Source organism: Barbus barbus (genome assembly GCF_936440315.1).
Source record: "Barbus barbus genome assembly, chromosome: 43".
NCBI lineage: Eukaryota > Metazoa > Chordata > Actinopteri > Cypriniformes > Cyprinidae > Barbus > Barbus barbus.
Window position 1 is genome coordinate 19,850,703 of NC_136721.1, and position 14,272 is coordinate 19,864,974.

Sequence of the window (14,272 nt, forward strand, 5' to 3'; positions counted from 1 at the left end):
CCCTCCCATTACTCACATGTACCCTCTGGTAACCTTGGCTAATGGGAGGGGAACAGGAAATAGACGAGAAACACACACTGACAGCAGTGAGTTGTTTAAACTTTCAAATGTTCCATCAGTATCAATTACAGATAAGATTATCCTGCAATATATCATATATTATGAACTGATATGCTCTTACAGTAACACAAATAATTCACTTGAACCTTAACTTGTATGTGTGCATACAAACTGTGATTTTAAACATACAGTTTCTCAATTGTGATCTACGCTTTAATTACAACTTTAGTTTTAACTGATTCATGTAGCTATTGTTAATAAACTTGAATTATGAATGAATGATTTACTCTTCTTTGTACCCTGTACACTAATAATATGGTATAATCAGTATTTACCAGAAGTTTTTTTAATAGATTTTTATCTCTAACTGATTTTTACTGTGGAACGTAGGAACTAGTGGTAAGAGATAAACAGGTAATAGCTGACCGAAGTACGTCAATAGTATAATAGTTTATATAATACAATTATAATAATTGTTAATATTTTGAATTTTTATTACATTTTGTCATTTAATTCTCATTTTTAAAAGTTTTTTTCCTTTTCTTTCAGTTTTAGTTTAACTTTTAGTTCGGTTAGTACTTTAATTAGTTGCAAGGCAAGTATAAGTTTTAGACTGTTTTTCAGTTAATATTCATATTTGTCTTTATTTCAGCTTTACTTCAATGATCACAATTGTTTTTAACAGTTTTTGAGTTAGTTAAGTTGGTATGCCAGTTGCAAAATATGGAAACATAAGCTACTTTATTTTTTTGACTGTGAAGATTATGGTGAAGTGTGTAATTTCTTTGCCAGTACATAAATCACCAAAAGGAAATGCAAAAGTATTATTTCCAAACACGTTTCACAAATATTTTCCCATTAGGATGTGAAATAGGCCTACTCTTCTCCACACCTGAATGGGTTACTAAAACTGAGGAATGTATTATTTAGGCTTTCATGTGACCTCCATCTATCTGTGGTTGTAACGACCCATTCTGCATCTGGTGTGCGGAGATAGTGACTCTGCGCTTCACGACCACATGACCCTCTGAGACACAAATACACCACACACACTACAAGGCCACCGGTTTGATCTAACATAGGCCAAGATATGTTTTATTACAGTAATAAATGTTGTTTTTTTTTGCCAATTATGAACTTGAGAAATGTAATTATAATTTAACATTTTACTATGGAAGATCATTTCTCTGTATAATTAATATTACATGTATGACTTACAAACTACAGAAAAACCACTGAAAGGAACCTGTATAAGTAATTTCCTCAACAAAGATAAGGAGCCGATAAGGCATGTGATAGCAGGCCCCTGGCCTTTGCCCCTGCATATGCAGGTAAATTATATTAAAAATGTTTTTAGCTTCATGAATTATTTTTTTAGAGTGCATGTGCCAATAAGGTCACAATACACTCTCCTCAAAAGGGATAGTTCACCAAAATGAAAATAGGGACCAGTGTTTGGTTACCGATATTTTCCTAAACATCTTCTTTGGTGTTCAGAAAACTGCAAGTTAGGAACAGCTTAAGGGGGAGTAGATTATGACAAAAAACATTTGGGGTGAACGATCCCTTTAAGGATAAAGTGTGTTTATGCTACTTTATCTATTTGTGTCTGTGCCAGGACTAGAACATGCTGTGGAGAAAATGTGACAATGATATCAGCTTCATATCTTTGCTTTGTGTATTTCATTAGGTCACGGAAATCGGAAGTTTTTACATTGTGTGAAGGGGGGAGAAATATTTTCTCACAGCTTCCTCAGCTTCCTGATCATCAGTCCTGGGTTTTGGCCTTGACCTGCAGCATATCCAGAAGCGGTTTATGGAGTAAAATCCAGTATAAGCCTGTTTTATCTCATTTTCCCTAGTAATTTCGATGCCGTTTGTTCAGAAGGATGCTGAACACAGCAGAAAAGGAAATCTGAGGTGCAGGCAACTTAACCGCAGGATTTTCCTGATAAACTGCCTGTAGAAAGACACAATCAGATTGCTTCTTTTCACAAACATAGGCTATCACTTTCATCAGGTTACATCATAGTAAGTGAGTCACTGAACCATTGGTTCAACTATTGACCTATGGGTAGGTCAAAACAGCTGCAATGTGAAAACCGTGTCCCACGATGTTTTTGCACAATTTTGGACACAGAAGGCCACCGAATGGGAATTAAATATTCCATGGAGGGATTTATAAAGTATTTAAATATAAATACGGTGGGTAACTCGAAGCGCGAGTTTACAAATCACAATGCAAGCGGGAGAAGTCTCATATTACGGTCGGTCATCACGATCGCGGATGACAACATGCAGGATCAACACTGTTCATGTATCGCAGCGTATGATTAAATTAATGTACATTTAACCAGTTTAATATGGAGAGGCACTGAAATGTAGACCTTCGTTTATGTGTTTTTGACCTACACTGTACAAGATGCCAGAACAGTCCGCTATTTAGGTTTGTACGTTAGCATGGTCTCACTAACTTTAACCTTAGCTAGTTTTAGCCAGAGATACCTTGCTATAGCACAAGATAACATTAACATTCTGCTTGAGCAGATGAAAATTGTGACTTAATGAGTGAATCTGTAATCAATGTTAAAATAAAAAGAAAGTCTTTGGGTATTTGGGTCACTAGTTGGTGTTTCCTTACTTGCTTTATGAATTCATATGTATAACTTTTCTAGGGGATTATGCCATTTTGGTCACATAGGCAGGTGTGTAAAAAGTACTCAAATTTTACTCAAGTGAAAGTACAGATATTAGTGAAAATTTTACTCAATTAAAAGTACAAGTATCTGGCCAAAAACATACTTGAGTAAAATTAAAAAAGTGCAGCTTTAAATTGAAGTCAAGTATTAAAAAAGTAGAAGTACTTTCTTTTCTGACAGACATTCAGAAGTTTGGTTAAAACGAAACAAACTGCAATGGCACAGTTCAAACACGTATATCTAGTCCAACAACAACAACAACAACAATTAAAATGCAGCACAGCGGAACACAGGGGAAAAAAATAAAAAAATCTCCATCCTCTTCATCTCATGCCATTCCATATGAATTTCATTTATCAGATGAACACAAACTAAGATCATGTGTATGGGACATCCAAAAATGACACTTCAAAAACTGAATATGTAACTCATGCAACCCCTGTTAATGAATCAGTGTCTTCTAAAGTGAAACGATACAAAGGATACAAATACTAATATAATGTGGGTTCTGAAGTGGTTCTGTCCCCTTGCGTTATCTGGACTAAAAATATTAGCATGTGTTCATCTTAAGAAAGAAAGTCATAAACATTTGGGATGACACTAGGGTCAGTAAATGATGAGAGAATTTTCATTTTTGGGCGAACTATCCCTTTGAAGAGCAAGATGTAATGCAGAGGCTAGAAACATATTCCAGACAGAAAACAAGAATGTGTTGAATTAATGAAGAGAGTCATAGAATTAAAACATTAACATTGTGAAAGGCCGCTTTTGTGTGTTGTCTATTCAATGTCACTTGTCTATTATTTATTTGGGGCTTTTAGAGTTTCTCAGCAAATATTAATAAATAATTATTTGTGACTAATTAGATTAATTAATGAGCAAATCATGCAATTAGGATTTTTTTTTTAATTCATTGACAGTCCTAATTCCTACTCAATGTGTCATATAATGACATAATATAAATATAACTTATCCACTACCTGGTAAGAACATCACTAAACATGAATTACAATTAATTTAACAAACAATGTTTATTTAAACACTTTTGGATATTTTTTATTAATTAAAAAAACTATTTCCACAAAAATATTAATTGTATTTAAATTCTTATCACTGATTTTATTTGCACTCAATCTTGTGCATTCAGCTGATATATTACACATCTAATGGCTCTACAGAACAAATAATGAATAAACATTTTTTGGGAAAGTGCAACTCAATATGCTTCCTCAGATTTGATGGTGAACTTTTGAAGCCAGACATTTACCTGATAAGTAAAGTTGAAATGTGTGTGCTCGATGCATGGAAACAATGATCATTGGTTCTCACATCGGGCACGCATGTTTGAGCTTCCATTTACCATATTTAGTGTGCATAAGGTAAAATAAAAATGTAATGTACTTTTAAAGATTAAATAAAATTGTAAGGAGTAAAAAGTACTGTTTTCTTCTTCAGAAATGTAATCAAGTAAAAGTACAAGTAGTCCTGGGACATGCAGAGAGTTCCTCAGGGGCAGGGGCTCAAATGTATAAAAGGGGCAATATGAGGAAAAAAAAAAAAAAATATATATATATATATATATATATATATATAGTATATAGGTCAAAAGAGTGGATACAGTACTATTTTATATTTTTGCAAGAAGTCACTTATAGTCATCAAGCCTATATTTATTTGATCAAAATTAATATACTTTATTAGTTTACTTTATTTACTTAATGCAATGTTGATTACCTGTGATACTTTTTTCAGGATTCTCAGATGAATGAAAAGTTAAATAAGAACAGTATTTAAAATATTACTTTTGTAACAAGATACATTACCGTTCAAAAGCTTGAGGTCAGTATTTTTATTTATGAAAGAAATTAGGTTTTACTCAGCAAGGATTTGTTAAATTTATAGAAACAGTGGTAGTAAAGATCGATATTACCCGATTCCAAAAAAAGTTGGGACACTGTACAAATTACGAATAAAAAAAAAAGGAATGCAATAATTTACAAATCTCATAAACTTATATTTTATTCACAATAGAATATAGATAACATATCAAATGTTGAAAGTGAGACATTTTGAAATGTCATGCCAAATATTGGCTCATTTTGGATTTCATGAGAGCTACACATTCCAAAAAAGTTGGGACAGGTAGCAATAAGAGGCCGGAAAAGTTAAAAATGTACATACAAGGAACAGCTGGAGGACCAATTTGCAACTTATTAGGTCAACTGGCAACATGATTGCGTACAAAAAGAGCCTCTCAGAATGGCAGTGTCACTCAGAAGTCAAGATGGCAAGAGGATCACCAATTCCCCCAATGCTGCGGCGAAAAATAGTGGAGCAATATCAGAAAGGAGTTTCTCAGAGAAAAATTGCAAAGAGTTTGAAGTTATCATCATCTAGAGTGCATAATATCATCCAAAGATTCAGAGAATCTGGAACAATCTCTGTGCGTAAGGGTCAAGGCCGGAAAACCATACTGGATGCCCGTGATCTTCGGGCCCTTAGACGGCACTGCATCACATACAGGAATGCTACTGTAATGGAAATCACAACATGGGCTCAGGAATACTTCCAGAAAACATTGTCGGTGAACACAATCCACCGTGCCATTCGCCGTTGCCGGCTAAAACTCTATAGGTCAAAAAAGAAGCCATATCTAAACATGATCCAGAAGTGCAGGCGTAATCTCTGGGCCAAGGCTTATTTAAAATGGACTGTGGCAAAGTGGAAAACTGTTCTGTGGTCAGACGAATAAAAATTTGAAGTTCTTTTTGGAAAATTGGGACGCCATGTCATCCAGACTAAAGAGGACAAGGACAACCCAAGTTGTTATCAGCGCTCAGTTCAGAAGCCTGCATCTCTGATGGTATGGGGTTGCATGAGTGCGTGTGGCATGGGCAGCTTACACATCTGGAAAGGCACCATCAATGCTGAAAGGTATATCCAAGTTCTAGAACAACATATGCTCCCATCCAGACGTTGTCTCTTTCAGGGAAGACCTTGCATTTACCAACATGACAATGCCAGACCACATACTGCATCAATTACAACATCGTGGCTGCATAGGAGGAGGATCCGGGTACTGAAATGGCCAGCCTGCAGTCCAGATCTTTCACCCATAGAAAACATTTGGCGCATCATAAAGAGGAAGATGCGACAAAGAAGACCTAAGAGCAACTAGAAGCCTGTATTAGACAAGAATGGGACAACATTCCTATTCCTAAACTCGAGCAACTTGTCTCCTCAGTCCCCAGACCTTTGCAGACTGTTATAAAAAGAAGAGGGGATGCCACACAGGGGTAAACATGGCCTTGTCCCAACTTTTTTGAGATGTGTTGATGCCATGAAATTTAAAATAAACTTATTTTTCCCTTAAAATGATACATTTTCTCAGTTTAAACATTTGATATGTCATCTATGTTGTATTCTGAATAAAATATTGAAATTTAAAACTTCCACATGATTGCATTCTGTTTTTATTCACAATTTGTACAGTGTCCCAACTTTTTTGGAATCGGGTTTGTATTAGAAAACATCTCTATTTTGAATAAATGCTGTTCCAATAAATCAATTAAAATAAATTAAGCAGCACAACTGTTTCCAACATTGATAATAAATCAGCATATTAGAATGATTTCTGAAGGATCGTGCACTGAAGACTGGAGTAATGATGCTGGAAATTCAGCTTTGAATCACAGAAGTAAAATTTTATTAAAATAGTATAAATGTAAATTAATAGAAAAAATATTTTAGATTGTAATAATATTTCAGAATATTAGACTACAGTTTTGTCTGCATGTTTGAGTAAATAAATGCAGGCTTGATGAGCATAAGTCACTTTCATAATGCTGCATAATTATCATAGACAGAACCATACATGGCTGGAGAGCCTCAGAATGTGGAACATCAGTCAGTCTGTGTTTACGTGAATGACGGGTGCTATGCTTTCAGTCTTTGCCCTGTGTGCGCGCGCAGTCGTGCCAGGGTCACTCGGATAATGCTTTAACACATTGTCTCTTAAGTAACCCGAGTATTTCAGCGAAGGCACGCAGACCTGATAAATGAACTGGGAGTGGAGTGACATTTATTCCCATCCGTTATGGATGGTTTCGACAGCGATCCTGGCCATAATTGTGCGCGCGCGGCGGAAAGCGGTGTGGAACCCGCGCGCTTGTGCCGTGAAGTTAAACGGGAAAACTGCGATCGTCACTGGAGCTAACACGGGTGAGAATAAAAATTTATCATATTTTAATGTATGGTGGTGAGCACATAAACGCTTACCTGGGTAGAATCACAGAAGACGAGTGAAACATATGTAGTATCCATGATGACAAATATTGTGACGAAAAGATTTCAAGTTCAAGACATGTTTCATGCATATAAATCCTAAACTTGTTTGTTGTTTACATAGTCGTCGAACCGCTCCGTCTTGCTAAAACTGGTTACAGGCTCGTGATAATCTGTTCCAGACGTTTTGCATTGGTTGTGTCAGGAGTGACTGGTTTAGGTCACGGTGTTCCAGACGAAAAATGGCATTGTTCGGTCAGTGGTTGAATGTTTAGGTAATCTGGCTCAGATGTTTCCTCGGAGAATTTTGAAAAAATAAAATAGAACAGAGAATATAGGATATTTGAATAGAAACAAATGAGAAAGGGTGAATTCAGGTGAAGTGGGACGCTTTTTGCAATTGAGGTGACTGGGGAAAATAACAAATATGAGTACAATTATTATAAAATGATTCTGTTTAGAATTGCTCAAATAATATACAGTTTTGGAGAATGCATATAAAATATGAGAGTATGCATAGGAAAGTAGGAGCTTAATTTAAGTCTGATATGATGGCAAAAGATATTATATATTTTTAAACAGTTTTGGCATGTGCTATTGTGTTGCATAAAGTCATACATAATTCTGTTAAGTCATAATTATTACCTACTTTCTTATGCTGTCATTCACCTCTTGTTATCTCCTAGGTATTGGGAAGTTCATTGCCCTGGACTTTGCTCGTCGTGGGGCGCGGGTGATCCTGGCATGCCGGAGTGAGGCTCGTGGGACTGCAGCACTGCAAGAAATCAGAGAAAGCACTGGGAACCAGAACGTACATCTGCGTCTGCTTGACACCTCGTCGCTTGACTCTGTCCGGAAGTTTGCGGGACGGATCTTGGAGGAAGAGAAGGAATTACATATCCTGGTCAATAACGCAGGGGCCTCAGGTGGATTGGCCAGCTCTCTCCCTCTCTCTCTCTCTCTCTCCCTCCCTCCATATCTCTCATATATTTATATGCCCATACATTTACCAAACTATGTACCATGGTTTGTTCACGCCTACAGGCCTGCCCAGTAAGATCACTGCAGATGGGTTGGAAATCACTTTTGCAACCAACCACGTTGGCCCATTTCTGCTCACCAGTTTGCTTTTAGGTCAGACAACATTCCCATTGCTTAACATCTTAAAAATAGTTGACCTAAAAATGAGAATTTGCTGAAAATTTACTCACCCTTAGGCCATCCAAAATGTTGCTAATTTTTTATCCAGAAATTTGCTCACCAGTGGATCCTCTGCATTGAATGAGAGTCCGAACAGTTTAAAAAAAAAAAAAAAATCACAATGATCCACAAGTAATCCACACAGCTCCAGTTCATCGATTAATCTTATAAAGTGAAAAGCTGTGAGGTTGAAAGAAACAAATTCATCAAGGCATTTAACTTTAAACCATGGCTTCTATCCAAAATCTGCGTTCTCTATGAGTAATAATTCTTTCTCTAATGAAGTTCACCACCTGTTGTTGTAATGCGTCTGGTGGTTGTAGTAAAAGGCGCTTGACGAAGGAGTAATCTTTATTAAATGGCATCAACACACACTTGACATTAAACTAACTTAAGAACGGACAAACACTGAAGGGAAACTCAGGACTTATAAAGGGACTAGAACAAAGGCACAAACGAGAAACACAGGTGATGGGGATGATAGTTAATTAACAAAACTAGGTCAGGAACTAAAACAGGAAGAACCAAATATGGGCAAAACCAAACTGAACCGTAACCGATATCGCCCCCCTCCCGGAAGGTGCATCCCGCACCGTAACAGTAACATCGGGGAGGGGGGGGGCGGGCGCCCTGGAGGCTGGAGCTGGACCAGGACAGGGAGGAGACAAGGGAAGCCTCCAGGGCGGATCAGGAGACCATGGCGGATCCGGTGACACGGGATGCCATGGCGGATCAGGGAGCTTGGACAGCCGTGGCGGGACTGGAGACTCGGGGAGCCGTGGCGGGACTGGAGACTCGGGGAGCCGTGGCGGGACTGGAGACTCGGGGAGCCGTGGCGGGACTGGAGACTCGGAAGACCATGGTGGATCATGGGGCTTGGACGGTCCTGGCGGATCAGAGGGCTTGGACGGCCCTGGCGGTATTATCTTTTTGGGAGCCCAAGGTGGATCATAGAGCTCTGTGGCCTTGGCCCTAGGTCCGGGCCAGGGGAATATAGCCCCCCCTCCCCAAATTTTTTTTGGGACGTTCCCCTCTAGGGGCCACACTGGAGGAGCGGGCTCTTGGGGGCGCTCTGGAGGAGCGGGCTCTTGGGGGCGCTCTGGAGGAGCGGGCTCTTGGGGGCGCTCTGGAGGAGCGGGCTCTTGGGGGCGCTCTGGAGGAGCGGGCTCTTGGGGGCGCGGAGCTGGACAGAACCAGCGGAGACGCAGGAGAGCTGGACGGGACCAGCGGAGACGCAGGAGAGCGCTCTTGCAGCGCGGACACTTGAGGGTGCACGGGAGGCGCGGAGCTGGACAGGACCAGCAGAGACGAGGGAGAGCTGGACGGGACCAGCAGAGACACAGGAAGGCGCTCTTGCAGCGCAGACACTTGAAGGCGCTCTTGCAGCACGTACACTTGAGGGCGCTCGGGAGGCGCGAATTCAAAGGGGCGCTCGGACAGCGCGGATTCAAAGGGATCGGGATCGGCATTCCTGGCCGGGGTCTGAGAACTGGGTTCTCGGGGTTCGGGACCGGCACTCCTGGCCGTGGCTTGAGAACTGGACTCTCGGGGTTCGGGATCGGCACTCCTGGCCGTGGCTTGAGAACTGGACTCTCGAGGTCGCACTCCTGGCCGTGACTGGAGAACTGGATTCACATGTTGCGGGCGGCGGAATCTTCATTGCCGCGAGTGGTGACTGGACTGCAGGAACCTCCTCTACAATAAAAGATGAACCCGCGAGGCGAAGTACATAATCCAGGTATTGCTGTAGGGAGCCTGGGGTAGTGGCAGGTGGCGCTCGGAGGAACAGGTAGTTATCCAGACCGCCCCAGAAGACGGTCTTTAATGTCCCATCCGTCCACGGTACATAGTGGGAGAGCCAGAGGAAATCCTCTACATAATCTTCAATGGGGCGGCCGTCCTGAGACATCTGGAGCAGTTCATCCTCGAGAGATTGGTAAATGCAGTCCATCATTCGGTGTTGGTCCGTTCTTCTGTAATGCGTCTGGTGGTTGTAATAAAAGGCGCTCGACGAAGGAGTCAACAAAAGGAGTAATCGTTATTAAATGGCATCAACACACACTTGACATTAAACTAACTTAAGAACGGACAAACACTGAAGGGAAACTCAGGACTTATAAAGGGACTAGAACAAAGGCACAAACGAGATAATTAATCAAACACAGGTGATGGGGATGATAGTTAATTAACAAAACTAGGCCAGGAACTAAAACAGGAAGAACCAAATATGGGCAAAACCAAACTGAACATAAACAGAACCGTAACAGTTGTCCTCTAACATCAAAATCCACCAAAATAGTGTTGGCTTGTAAGCAGTGCTTGATTTTGGCATATTACTCTCCTGATTCAGACGAGATATTCACTGGAGAAAGAAATATAATGGATAGAAGATAATATATAGACTCTACAATATTTTAGCCAGAAGCAATGTTTTACATTTATTCATTTAGCTGACGCTTTTATCCAAAGCGACTTACAATTGCTATATATGTCAGAGGTCACACGCCTCTGGAGCAACTAGGGGGTTAAGTGTCTTGCTCAGGGACACATTGGTGTCTTACAGTGGATTCGAACCCGGGTCTCTCACACCAAAGGCATGTGTCTTATCCACTGCGCCATCACCACCACTATATGTTTTTAAGTAAGGAATTTAATGTTAAATTCCTTAATGAGGGATTTATTTACTACAAACACACAGCTTTTCACTTCACAAGATGTTAATTGATGGACTGGAGTCATTGCTTCTGACTCAAAGTCCTCTATCCTTAATATTGTTTTCTCCAGTAAAAAAAAAGTTGCCTCATCTGAATCAGGAGAGAAATATGCACAGATCAAACCTTTTACAAGCGAAAACAATCCAAAACAGTTCTAAAGAAATCTGTCGGTGGATTTAGATGAGACGACAACAGGGGATGGACTTTTTCACTGGAAGAAGCGTTTTTATGAATTATGGACTGATATTTTGGCCAGAAGCAACAATTTAGGTAAAAACATCTTAATGGTGGATTTGTTTCTTACTCAAGATGTTAACTGTTGGACTGGGTTGTGTGGATTACTTGTGGATTATTGTGATGTTTTTATCAGCTGTTTGGACTCTCAATCTGACGGCACCCATTCACTGCAGAGGATCCATTAGTGAGCTAGTGATGTAATGCTAAATTTCTCCAAATCTGTTCTGATGAAGAAACAAATTCATTTACATCTTGGATGGCCTGGATAAACACATCTGGATTCTGAAAGAGAGACTTCTTTTTATTGTCACACAGACCTTTTGAAGAAATCAGCTCCAGCTCGCATTGTAAATGTTTCGTCTATGAATCACTGGAGGGGTGAGGTAAACTTTGATCATTTCCGTGGTCACAATCTAAATCATGTGATGGATGCTACGTATAACCACACCAAGCTGCACAACGTCATCTGGACAAATGAGTTGGCACGCAGGCTTCAGGGCACAGGTACACGTCCAAACCACCACTCGTTATACTGACTGTCTACTGCTGTCATTAAAAAAGAGCAGAAAGTCATAATTAGATTTTGGTGATTAGATTTATAAAGCAGGAATTGTGTGCACTCAGGAAAAACTAAATAAAGGTTCTCAGGTGTGTAGAACAAAAAAAAGAAAGTGTTATTTTTTTTTTCACAATGCAAAAAAAAAAAAAAAACTGACCAAAAAAAGTGAGCACTGAAGAAAGCATGGGCTGAAACGTCTACTCTCTGGTCTGTTTTTAATACATTTTGCACTTTTGTCACTTTTTCACTTTTGCATATAAAAAATTAATAATTGGATTTTTGCTAGACCTTTTTTGGTTAGTTTTTTTTTTTTTCTTTGATGATTAGAATTGACATCGCTTCATAATTCAGTAATGTGCATAATGCACATTCTTTAAACTCTCTTATAAATTAATTTGTGAGTGGGTCACACAGGAAAGAAAAATCTAAAATGAGACCATCTCAGTTATTTCTTCTTAATTAAGCTCATGTAGAGCATTCGAATGTCTCAAGTTGTGCTCAAATACCAAAATACAGTAAATGCAATTATAAGAGATTTTCTGCTTGAAATTTTCTGAAATCCTGTTTTTCTGCTTGGTTGAAGTATTTTTAGCTGTGAAAAGAGCACTTCTGACTCCACTGACATTTGAATTTCTTTGTAAACAAAAAGGAATTTTATGACTGGAAGTGATGTTGAAAAAGGAATATTAAATGTTGGAAAGATGAGAAAGTGCTTATTTTTTCCCATTCAGATCATGGTTTGTGTGTTTCAGGAGTGACAGCAAACTCTCTGCATCCAGGTGTAGTTATGACCGACGTAATGAGAAACTACAACGTCATTATCCGATTCCTCTTCAACTTGGTTGGCTTTTTCTTCTTCAAAGTGAGTCCACTATCAGTCGAATCACTGTAAACAACACTCAGCATTTCACATCAACAACTGCTTCCTGTCAACCCCTCTGGCTGCACTAGTGCACTAGTTTCCATAGTAGGTGGATAAAATGTGTTAGTGCTTTTCGTTTTGAGGTCACAAACACTCCAAAACCTCTGAAGTTCAGCTGTGCAATGGAGCTAGTCTACATCTTTATGCATCACAGATGTTTATTTGCCTTAAAGGTGCAATACCATTTATTGCTACAAAAGAAAGGAATATATAGTAGAGAGAATGAGAGTAACAATAGCGATGCTTCACTGAGAAGCAGAAATGGCCAGATTTCCAGGAAGGAGTGAAATTAAATGTCTAATCTGGCAACAGCAATTTAGATTCATTACACAACACTTGTTTAATACAATATAGGCCTATAAGAAATATTCAGCAGAATATTTTGACTATGTGCGTTTATGCATTTTTTCCACCACAGACTGCTGAAGAAGGGTGTTTCAGTCCATTGTACTGTGCAGTGTCTGAGGAAGCAGAAGGAATAAGTGGAAAATACTTCGACAGTGACTGTTCCCTGGTCTTACCAGCACCTCCTGCCAGAGATCCTGCTCTTGGAGTGAAGGAATTTGAGTTTTGTGAGAGACTGACTGCTAAACCTTAAAGGGACAGTTCAAAAAATCTATCATGATTTATTCACCCTCATCCAAATCTGTGTGGTTTATTTCTTATGTTTATTTCTTTGCGGATCTCAAAACAGACCAAACTTGCCACATAAGCTGTCCATATGACCCATGTGCTACAAGTCTTTTGAAGCTTTATGTGAGAAACCGACTGAATTGTAACTTTTGCCCAATACCAATTGTTCCATAAGCTCACTCAGAGTCAGACATTGTTGCAATGTTAATCTTTTTTACACAGCAGAAAATATTGTTCAAAACCTCTTTGAATGAAGAACATATAAAGACTCATTCTGTCATTATAGCTGTCTCTCAACAGCTTTTACAGGGAGCTGTTCTTTCAGTTGTGATACTTTTGATGTTACCTTATGCAATGTAGTTAATTCTCTCAAACTTATCCAATAAGACAAAGAATGAAGGCTGTTGAAGACAAACTCTTAAAATGCAATGTGAATTCCTGCTTTTCCTCTGTAGACACATTTAAAGGTTTCAACAGATGTTCTCTATTTGCTATAAAGAGTTACGCAATAAAATATTGGCTATAGCGTCCATAATTAAAAAAATATATCCAAATTTAGGCATGCCTCCTATAGTTTCCAACCAACATGCTGATTTCTACTCAACCTGACACTATATGGGACATATTGAAACCATTATGAACATTTTACTCACATATGCACACATGCTCTATGTCATCTTACATCATCCTATCATTCAAAAGTCTGGAGTCAGTATGATTTCTTAAAGGAATTATTTTATTTAGCAAGTATGCATTAAGCTGATAGAAAAAACAACAATCTATCCACAAGTTTCCACAATAAGAACTAGCAGGATCATGTGACACTGAAGACTAAAGTAATGGAAATTCAGATTTGGCTTAAATTGTATTGATATTTCACAATATTACTGATTTTACTGTATTTTGGATCAAATAAAAGCATCTTTGGTGAGAGATTTCTGCAGTGCACATTGCTAGGTTTTAA

The 14,272-nt window shown here is 38.9% G+C and overlaps 1 protein-coding gene across 1 annotated transcript; it reads left to right on the top strand.

Annotated features, from left to right (window-relative positions):
- Positions 1-6,649: 6,649 nt before the first annotated feature.
- LOC306862522 (retinol dehydrogenase 12-like) lies at positions 6,650-14,239 on the top strand. The gene is made up of 6 exons (XM_079405357.1): positions 6,650-6,980; positions 7,730-7,969; positions 8,088-8,177; positions 11,510-11,698; positions 12,506-12,615; positions 13,094-14,239. The coding sequence occupies exons 1-6, from the start codon at positions 6,818-6,820 to the stop codon at positions 13,271-13,273; spliced, it is 972 nt and encodes a 323-aa protein (XP_079261483.1). The 5' UTR covers positions 6,650-6,817; the 3' UTR covers positions 13,274-14,239.
- The last annotated feature ends 33 nt before the right edge of the window (positions 14,240-14,272 follow it).